Source organism: Nestor notabilis, unplaced genomic scaffold (genome assembly GCF_000696875.1).
Source record: "Nestor notabilis isolate BGI_N333 unplaced genomic scaffold, ASM69687v1 scaffold11560, whole genome shotgun sequence".
NCBI lineage: Eukaryota > Metazoa > Chordata > Aves > Psittaciformes > Psittacidae > Nestor > Nestor notabilis.
Genome location: NW_009911595.1, coordinates 1 through 10,932, shown reverse-complemented (window position 1 = coordinate 10,932; position 10,932 = coordinate 1). Strand labels below are relative to the sequence as shown.

Sequence of the window (10,932 nt, the reverse complement as noted above, 5' to 3'; positions counted from 1 at the left end):
CCTAACCAACTGGACTGCCAATTACTGCTGGCTTCTTTCCAGAGTCCTTGCTAACCAATCCCACTGGACTGCTAATTCCTGGCATCTTCCTCCCAGAATCCTTGTTAACTGGTCCCACTGGGCTGCCAATTCCTGGTGTCTTCCTTCCAGAGTCTTTGTTGGTTGGAACTGTCGTACTGCCAGTCCCTGGCATCTTTCTCCCAGAATCCTTGTTAACCAATCCTGTAGGACTAGTTATTCCCAGCAACTTCTTCCCAGCATCCTTGTTAATCAATCCTGCTGGAGTGCCAATCCCTAATGGCTTCTTGACAGACTCCTTATTAGTCAATGCAGTTGGAGTGCCAATACCCTGAAGTTTCCTCCCAACATCTTTGCTGATTAATCCAACTGCAGAGCTGGTCACTGGCTGCTTCTTTCCAGAGTCCTTGCTCCCTACCCCAGCCGGAGTGCTGATCCCTGGTGGCCTCTTCCCAGAGTCCTTGTTAACCAATCCAACCAGTGGGCCAAGCCCCTGTGACTTCTTCCCAGAGTCTTTGTTAACCAATATGGCTGCACTCCCAATCCCTAATGGCTTCTTCCCTGAGTCCTTGTTAACCAACCCAACAGCAATCCCAGATCCTGGCAATTTCTTTACCAAATCTTTACTAACTAACCCACTTGCAGTTAGAGTTCCTGGTAGCTTCTTCCCAGAGTCTTTAACCAAACCAGATGCAGTTCCACTTCCGGGCTTCTTCTGCTTTGTTTTGGAAGACTTTGAGGGAGGACAAGTTGCAATAAGTTGAGCCAATTTCTCTGTTACAGTTGTTGCTCCGTTAATCTGTGTTCTATCCTTTAAGTCAGAATTATGGCTACTGATAAGAGTCGGAGGAGATGACTTTATATAATCTGTCATTTCAGAGTGCAATGGGGAAACTTTCTTAGGTAAAGGATTTGTTTCTACTTGTATACCTTCTTCCACATGTAATTCAACTGTTGCAACTTCTCCAGCTTTCTTGTAGGACTTTGAAGCATCCTAGAAGTTAATAAAAAAATAACCTTTAGGAACAGAGCAGAAAGTCCCTGAGCAACACAGTGTCTTTTTTATGTTGAGATGATTAATGCCTGGTCTCGGTACAGGGGATCTACATAAACACACATGATCATATTCATTCGAAAACAAGTATGTTTCAATGGACATGGGAAGGCATTTCTGATGTTAAGGAAACCCAGACTTACTCCTGGTCCTCAAATGTAGGGACAAGCCAAGGGGAATGGCTTGAACCTGCCAGAGGGGAGACTGAGATGAGCTCTGAGGCAGAAGCTCTTCCCTGTGAGGGTGCTGAGGCGCTGGCACAGGGTGCCCAGAGAAGCTGTGGCTGCCCCATCCCTGGCAGTGTTCAAGGCCAGGTTGGACACAGGGGCTTGGAGCAACCTGCTTTAGTGGAAGGTGTCCCTGCCCAGGGCAGGGGTTGGAGCTGGATGATCTTAAGGTCCTTTCCAACCCAAACCAGGCTGGGATTCTACAATTCCGTATCTCCTATCAAGCCTGGTGTGAAATCCACACTTCTCACACTAGAAACAAATGAGGAAGTGCAAAGTAGTCTCAGCTTCCAAAAGCTGAAGTAAAAGAAACCAGTTTGTTACTGAAAATGTTGCCTGTTAATTCTCTAGAGCTACCAGCCAGCAAGGAGGATTTTTCCATGCACACACACATTAACATGTAGCTCCTGTACCTCTGGCCAGGGCACAGGCTCCAGTTCAAATGAGCATCCTGAAGAACCACAGAATTGTTTGTGTCATTGTGGCATCGATCTATCCTAGACAAGTGCCCCAAAGAATAGTGACTGAAAGTGTGTTTGCTATTTTCACCACCAAGACTTTGTGGTCCTTTCCAAGAGCAAGTTTTAGCTACCTGCCAGGGGAAAAAGAAAGACTTTGTGTAGTGTCAGACTCATGTCCCAGGAATGGAAGGGAAGTGGCTGTGATTTCATCAGCAAACCCTCCTGTAGAGCTTCCCTCCACAACCAAGGGTAATAGAAAGAACTACAGAACATTGTGCTCAGCACTTTGCCACAGCAAGAAGGAGATGGAGCAAAAGGGCATGTTCCAACTTGCTTCCCTGGGACTGTTTCAGAACTGCAGCAGGCTGTTACTATTGCTTCTCACCTTTCTGTTTTCTAAACCTTCAGTAATGCAACTCTGCTGTGTCAGTGGCTACATCTACCTTGCAAGCATGGGTAAAGCATACACGTGCTAAACTAACCAAGCAAGGTTTGTGTTTATGGTTAAGGCTCAGGTTTTCAGGCTTGGCAAAGGTTCACCAGCCACACAATGTCTGTCACAGGCCACTCTTCTGAAAGAAAGCAATCCAGGTTTCACACTCAGTGTCAAAAGCAGATCAGAGTGGCTGGTTTTGCTCTTACAGGAACTTCTGTTTCTCTCAGCACTGGGAATCTTGGCCAGTTCCAGGTCTCTCTTTTCTGCTCTGATTTTCTCTTCAGCACATGATTAACTTTGGTTGTCTACACATTTCTGGGGGACAAATGGGGAACATACAAACTACCCACCTCACCTCTTTCAGGATGGAGATAACCCTCTATTGGCATAACTGGAGACACTCTAAGTTTTAAGAGTCCTTTCAGCAGTAAGCTTGAGATGGAATCACAAATCTCAGAGACAGGAATGCAAAGTATTTTCCTATTATTTTAGTTTTCACATTGATATTCCCAGGAGAAGATTTCCACTGCTTCTCTTTGTGTCTTACTATACTCAGTATATGTATCTGTGAGTATACTGCAAGTGCTAAATTTTCAGTCTAAATCTTTATTCCTCCTTTAAGAGCACAGAAAATACAGCTCCGCAGCTCCAAGTTTTGCCACACCTTGCTCCAAACTGGATATATTTGTTTCCCCCCCCCCAATCAATGAAAGATTAAAGGCTCAATTCCATATTCTGAAGCAATTTGCAGTGCTAAAACTTGATTTATTTCACTGCAGTAAGAAAAAGAACAGACAATCCCTCAGGTATTGTATTCCAAACATGCAATGGCTTTAATGGGTTTAAACCATGTTTACCATTTGCTTCCACAAAGCCACTTTTTAATCACACGTGCTCCAAATCAGGATGTTGTAAAGTGTCATCAGCCAAAGTGCCAGCAGGGAACAGGCAGAGTTAACCAACCTGAAAACCCTTTCAGTACAGTTTGAGAGAGGAGCAGAGTATCTGAAGTGAATTTGCATTACTCAGGGATTTTAAACTACCTGAAGTAACGCAAGTTTAATGCAACAGATCTGTGCTTCTCTCCACTACAGGTTGAGGTTGATCACCAGGCGAGGAGCAGGAGTAACTCCACTCAGAACAGCTGGAATTAAAAAGGGATCTGGAATCACTGGCACCATCTAGAATATCAATAACATTTAATAAGATCAGTCCTATTTGTTTCCTGACTTTCCCATTTCCATCTGAAAGACGACAGACCTCTTGAAGAAAAACCTAATAGAGACGCTCGGATGCCAAGGATGAAGAACCCATCCTGCCACCATCTGAGCTCACGTATTAGTTACTCTCCCTGGTTAAACCTCCCAGGGCACGATCTCCTTATGCAATGGGAAGTTTCCATACCTAACTGGTTTCTATGCTACTAAGAGATTTCCAGTTGCAAGTCCCACCTCGATTTGGACATCAAGAGAGATCAGTGACTTGCACAGCCCCCGTTAGCCCAGTGCTCCACTCACCGCAATAATGAAACCAAACTCATCTGCAAAAGGACAAACTGGGATGTGCTCTTCCAGTGTTTGTGCAAGATGAAGTTAGAGAAAACATGAGAAGCAATAAGCTTGTTCTTAAATGGAAGAACGTAAAATAAAGGCCACAGCCAAAGTTTTAAGTCATGTAACGAACCACCTGAGAATTTCTTCTTTGCTCAGACTGAAAATGCCTTTTTGTTTGTAAGGGAGGAAAGAACCCAATGCAGTTGCACGGTAAGAGCCTGGAAAAAGTAATTCTAGTCACTGCATGTGACAGCCAGCACACTTGTTCTTGCAGGGCATCATTTCCTATTTCACTTTGAAGATCCTCTGCCTCAAGGAAAACGTAAGTCTGGGTACACCATGGGAAGGAAAAAGGCTTGGGTATGTCAGAGGGACGTTGTCTAGTACAAGTTAAAGGAATTTTCCTTCCCTTTGGATAGGCTCTACCTCAGGAGATATGCCAGGACAGATTGATGCAGGTAGCCTTATAAAACCCCTTCAGCCTTAAGAGCCTTTGAGAGAGAAGCCCAACCCATGCGATGGAAGGGCTCTAACTTCAGGGACTCGTATTCCCTGTTGTGAAGCTGAACAAGGCCACATACATGAACAGGAGAAGGGGAATGGCTTTAACCTGCCAGAGGGGAGGTTGAGATGAGCTCTGAGGCAGAAGCTCTTCCCTGGGAGGGTGCTGAGGCGCTGGCACAGGGTGCCCAGAGGAGCTGTGGCTGCCCCATCCCTGGCAGTGTTCAAGGCCAGGTTGGACCCAGGGGCTTGGAGCAACCTGCTCTAGTGGAAGGTGGCCCTGCCCGGGGCAGGGGTTGGAGCTGGAGGAGCTTTAAGGTCCGTTCCAACCCAAACCAGTCTGGGATTCTATGATACATAAGGACCATGCAAGGAAAGTGGGAGAGACAAATATGCACTCACAAGAAAACACGGGCCAGTGCAAGACAAATGGCAGCATAGGGAAAAACCTCAGCTTTAAATCAGAAGGCAACAGGAGACACAGTGTGGGGGGTCTATTCTAACATTTGATTAGGTGGCAAATCATGTATATTGGAATAAAGAGCAGGCTGTAGCAAAGCCCTTCTAACATTCAGCATCTCTGCAACTGCATTTCGAATTCTTGCCATTTATCCTCTTTTCCCTATCTGTTATTGCTGCTCTTACTTGTTACATCATGCAGATCATAAAAAGAAGACATCCTCAAGGCAGGGCTATCTCCTTACACCTGGAAAATACCTGGCACACCTCTCAAGCCACTCCATTTTCATGCAGTTTCTTAGGGGCTGTTTGCTAACACATCTGCAGGAGTATTTTTTACTTTGCAGACACTGCTCACTATGTTCCTCACAGAGTATCAGTTAAACCACAGCAAAGCCAATGCTTCTAACAGGTAAGAAAACGTAAAGCCAAGTACTAGAGATGAGCACAGCAAATACACGGCCCCATTCACACAAAGACAAGACCCCCCTCAATTTCTTCTGTACAAAGGATTACAAATGAGCTGTTACTTTCCAGAAACGTACCCATGATGTTCACTTCAAGTTAACATGGGAATCATCTTTTACTACTGAAAAAGCCCAACACAGACAAGCTGCAGAAGGGCAAAGCCATTATTCCCTGTCAATGGAAATGAAATCAAACCATTTCTAACTTCAGAACTTTCCATACCAGAGCTTACACAGATAAACAGTTTGTAGAACATGGTTGTGCAGAGATGCTACAAACTTTTCAGCGGGGTTTAAACTTACTATGACTTGCAAAACACCACATAAACACATAACTGGGGCTGGGGGACACGGTTTAGTGGTGGACTCGGCAGTGCTAAGTTAACAGTTGGACTTGATCTGAAAGGTCTTTTCCAACCTAAATGATTCTCTGATTCTACTCACTTGTTTTGAAGGACAGTGCTCATTCTTCTCATCTGTCATCTTCCCACTCTTGGGGGCCCTTCTTGGTTGCTTGATGCTGGTTTTTATAGCAGGCCGGCACACATAGTTCTCCAGGTTCTTGGGAGGCTTTTTTGTCCGCTTTGCCTGGAGCCCAATCTTCAGCTTCAGGTTCCCCTCAGAAAAGTTTGTTTCCTTCACTGAAAACTGTTGCTGGGCCTCAGTGAGAGCCTCGTTCTTCCCATCCTCAGCACTGTTCCCCTCCCGGTTCTTCTTCTTACTGTCGTCTTCCTCCTTGGTACAACTTTCCAGCTCTACTTCTCCTTTTCCCACCAACGTGCCAAGGTTTACCACAGAGGGGCTTTTCCCAGAAAACCCTTCAGAATCAGAACCCAAGCCTAACATAGCAGTATTCCGAGGGTCCATCACAGGAAAATATGCCTTCAGGTAACTGCAGGGAAGAGCTAGAGAGATATGTTCCACAGAAGATCTGTTCTACTACTGGCAGTCAGCATCTTTTACCCTGTAGAAGGAAAAGACAGAATTAACCTTTGATTTTCTAGCAGGAATTAAATGAGTATTAAAACCAACCCAAAAGCAAACAATCCTATTGCAGACAAGCACGCACTCAGCTGAAAACACCAACCTGTTCCATAACCTACTACACAAATACAATTTATTGTAAAGCCGCTTTTAAATGATAGGTGAAAAATCAAAAGGAGGTGATTATTGTAATGTAATTTCCAATTCATCCACAGGACACTTCAAATAATGATTAAGGTTTTTAGTATTGATCATCAAAGTATTTTCTTTATTTAAAACCAGAGGGCACCTATTCCTGGTTCTGCCACTCGTAGTCTGGACCCACTTCAACAGTTGCACCTAAGGAATGATGGAGCTAATGAAACCTATGCTAAAGCATCCAATACCCAGAAACATTTTCATCACCTGAGCCACCAGGAAAGTTGAGTTTAACCCAAGTTATGCACTGGTTTGCAAACATGCCACAAAAGCCGCTTGTTACTTAAGAACTTCCCACAATTCAGGAAGAAGGAGAGGAGAACAGAAGGAAACTCACAAAACAACCCCACCAAAGACGTGCACACACTGATTTGTACTTCCTGGAGCACGGGAACAGAGAAATCCACACTTGTAGCAGCAGACACATGGTTCTTTCCTATTTATCATAACGTATTAGAGGGAACTTTTTCATCTTAACTAAAGCAACAGCTGATTTGACACAACTTGCTAATGCCAGGGCTTCAAATCCCAGCTACTTGTGCAGTGTGTTCTCCTTTCCCATCAAGCCCGGTGCTCAGCCCATCAGGCTACAGCACATCACCACACACGCATGCACTGGCCAGCAATGAAATAAGTCTAAACTCATGCATCAAGTTTTATTATTCAAGTTCAAGACTAAGAGAGAATCCTACAGGCCACCATGGAGCTCTCAAATCCACCTTCACACCGCTGTTTCCTTCTCTAGTGCCTGGGGTCCACAACAGCTACAACACTTCAGTTGTTTTCTAACATATAAAATAGAGAAAGTGTAAAATCTGAAACCAAATTAAACTGAAAGAGCACCATCAATTCTGCTGTACTTAGCTCCAAATGTACTTAACAGCAAGACTTGAAGTAATTCCTCATATACTGACCTTAGAACCTGCAAGACCAAGACAAAGCACACACTGAGAGTTAAAGAACTGCGTTAAAGCGCTGTTCAGCAGTAACAGCAGCAGTAACAACCCTAGAAACAAACGCACAAACTGATGCCTCTCATAAACACGTAGCAGGTCATTTTATTTAGCCATTAATTCCTCTCTAAACAGGCAACAGAAATGCTAATCCTGGAGCTCAGCATCATTTTGCCTCCATCACTGTAATCTCCTCCCTGACTCCCCAATTACCCCACTCTGATTCACAGAAAACCTGACAACTGGATCAGTTCCTAACCATGAGCTGATGAGATCTCACCTCTTTGAGGCTCCACAACGCTGCTTCTTCCCCACCTGACCAAGATCAAGCTTCCTGCCTTGTCCTCAAGGTGTAACTGCACCTTGGTTCTTCACTTCTTCCTGTTCCTCGTGCTTCTGTTTCACCAGTGACAACATTCCATCGCACGTGCTCATTTCTTCATCCTTCCCCCTTTTATTTAAGTAACACCACTCACTGCTTTCTCTGTGCTACTCTTCACACTTTGCCTACAGGATCTTTAGCATTCTTCTTGCAGCTCCTGCCTTAAAATCTCCGTGTGCAAATGCAGCCAAATGATGACAGCCAGAGTTCAGAGGCAGCTACACAAGACTGACTTTCCTGGATTAAGAACCATCTTGTACCAGATCTCTACACGGCCTTACAAATGATGATCAAGACATGCCCAAATCATCACCCCAAGAAGCAAACCACATCAAACTGCCAGTCTCTCATCCAGTAGACTCTGTACGTCTCAAATCCCTCCTGGAATCATTCTTCCCCAGAAGATTAACTAGGAAGCATTTTGACATCCGCTTTGACATGTGCTACCTAGAACTAAACGCTGTTCAGGAATGGTTCTTCTAATGCCATTTACAGGTTTCACACTTTTTAGTCATTCTTATTTCCCTGGTGACACATCCAAAGCCCTTTTTGTCCATCACCTGCTAAGATTTCTGTACCAAGGGCTGACTTCCACTGCCAGCTCCTCGATACATTTCCCTCCATCCCATTAGCAATATTAAATGAGATTTTGTTTTCCTCTGTCCAATTTACTACATATCTTCCCTTCTGCTCCTGCTGATAAAAACATACAGGGATTTTCTATTTGGAAGGTGGTTTTCTTTCGTTAAGCTTCAGCTCCAAGGGATGTCAAAAAATCCAGCTGAGCGCTTGAAATCCCAAACCATTCCTAGTAAGTTTTGGCCTCCTATAATTGCTTCTCATAGGCCTTGTCTTCTTTCTTCTGCTGTGGAAGTCAGCTACCACACTTAGAAGTTCTTTCTCAAAAAAAGAGTAACATGTATCATAAAACCCAAGTGTACGTCTCCACAAAGCAGCATTGGAGGTCACTGAAATGGAAGTTCAAGGACCTTGGGACAACAAATGGGAGCAAGACACTGATGCTGTAGGAAGAGGTGCATGATGACACTCCAAGTATGCTCCAGTGGGAGGGAGACTTTGTAAGCAGATGTGATGTTTCTTCTGGTGTCTCAATCTCTGGTGTCCTACCTTAACTGAAAAGGCTGGAAGCACAAGATTCCCTTTGGACTGGCCTGATAATTTTGATACTTCACTATTAATGTGCAAATCAACATGAAATTGCCAAACACTGTTTAACGAACCCCATATCTGATCAGACCAAAGGGTCACTTAGCCTTAAGCTGTTAGACCCAACATCAGACAAGGGGCATGGTAACCCAGTGTCTGAAGGGGGCTACAAGGATGCTGGAGAGGGACCTTCACCAGGGACTGGAGCGACAGGACAAGGGGTGATGGGTTCAAACTGAAACAGGGGAAGTTTAGACAGAAGCTCTCCCCTGTGAGGGTGCTGAGGCGCTGGCACAGGGTGCCCAGAGAAGCTGTGGCTGCCCCATCCCTGGCAGTGTTCAAGGCCAGGTTGGACACAGGGGCTTGGAGCAACCTGCTCTAGTGGAAGGTGTCCCTGCCCGGGGCAGGGGTTAGAACTGCAGGAGCTTCAAGGTCCCTTCAACCCAAACCATTCCACGATTCCACCTTTAACTCCTGCCATAATGCGCAGACAAGGTCCTTGGTTACACCAAGATCCCAGCGCCAGGATGGCCACACACCACATAAGCTGCGCGGCGCAACAGGTAACGCCAGGGTACAGAAAATTAGGAGCAAATCCAGGTTTTGCTTTCACAGACTATGGAATTCTCCTTCCTTCTGCTTTCATTCTCGGGTGCGCTCTGTCTTACGGGTTCTAACTCCGAGCAAGTCAGCTCTCAGACCTTTGGTTTTCCTTTCTGGAAGCGGGGAGACAAACCACACGACCCCAGCAGAGCGGAGGAAACGCATCCCCAGTGGCAAACGCCCTCCTCTTGCCAACACCAAGTTCCTTGACTAAAAAGTCAGGAATCCATCCGACAACAACACCCATTTCAAACCAACTGTAATTCAGTAACTATCAGTGCTCCTTCCATTCTTCTCGTGTGACAACAGCACTACAATTTCTATCCGTAAGCCCATCCCTTGCATCAAGCCTTCAAACTGCTTTTTGTATCCTCGAGGACAGCTTAAACTTCTGCAAACAACAGAAAACAAGCTGCTGCTTTTTGTAAATCATGACTCAAGTTATTCCCCTGTTTATTATCACTCAAACATTAAGTGCTTTCTAGATGCTGCTGACTGTCTGCACCAATCAAATGTAACTGAAGTCCAAAAAGTTGTGGTAACTTTGGCTGTAAAACGGAACCAAGATTTGTCTTTACACCCAAACACAGAGCCCCTCAAAATAATAAACCCAAAGTCTTATTATACAGTTTAGAAAAGCTACTGAAGCTTTCATTTTCAAGTGCAAATGCTGCTTAAGAGCTCGAGTGTGCAGACAGATGATGATTTGAGAGCCCATCTCTACCCATGTGTTCAACCAGCTGCTAGAACTTCCCCATTCACGCAGAGGCAGGAGCACCAAGGATGGGCTGGAGGTCCTCAAGGATGACCATGTGAAACCCAATCTTCCAGGATTCACCAAACCCCCCTGCATTCTCTGGCAAACATTGCTCTGCAGGTGCAATCCGTATCAGTGCATGGAAAACAAGCAAAACAAACAGCAGAACATGCAGACGAGGTGTCTGACAATGGAAAGTAAATGTATTTAAAGGTCAAGTCCCAGAGTTTTAGCACACATCCATCCCTGCTCCCCAGATCTCTCCTAACAAGCCTGGAAAGCCAGTGTTAAGAACCCACTACCTCAAGCTTGGCTCCTGACAACACACAACTACCAGGAGAGCGAATGCGTGTCCTGAGGCCATCTGATGGGAACCCACATTCCGAGTCCTTTCTAGTTCTCTGCTCCGTAATTAACAGTGTGAAGGAACCACAAACCAAGGGCAAAACCCAGAAGTTAGGAAGTCAGGAGGCTATCTAGCACTAAGCAAAGGACAGCAACACCCTGGCTGCTGAGCCGAGAGGTGGGTAAGGCTAAGGTACATTAGGTACAACCATCTCATCCCAAATTACCGGTTGCTTCAACTAAAAGAGGAGAAAAACGCAACGAAAGTGACATTTCAGCAGTGGGAAGGAGGGAACCGCAGGCAGAAAAGCCCACAAGGCACTGACCCACCAGCAACATCCCACCAGCAGAACGCTGCGTCCAGAGC

At 45.3% G+C, this 10,932-nt stretch overlaps 1 protein-coding gene across 1 annotated transcript in view; it reads right to left on the bottom strand.

Annotated features, from left to right (window-relative positions):
* ASH1L (ash1 (absent, small, or homeotic)-like (Drosophila)) overlaps positions 1 to 6,095 on the bottom strand; it is a 37,573-nt gene extending 31,478 nt beyond the window's left edge. Inside the window, exons 1-3 of the mRNA XM_010015573.1 lie at positions 5,621 to 6,095; positions 178 to 1,012; positions 33 to 117 (exon numbers count right to left, since the gene is read on the bottom strand). Of these exons, the coding sequence (XP_010013875.1) occupies positions 33 to 117; positions 178 to 1,012; positions 5,621 to 6,043 (1,343 nt within the window). The 5' untranslated portion in view covers positions 6,044 to 6,095. The remainder of the gene's footprint in view (positions 1 to 32; positions 118 to 177; positions 1,013 to 5,620) is intronic.
* Between the last annotated feature and the right edge of the window lie 4,837 nt (positions 6,096 to 10,932).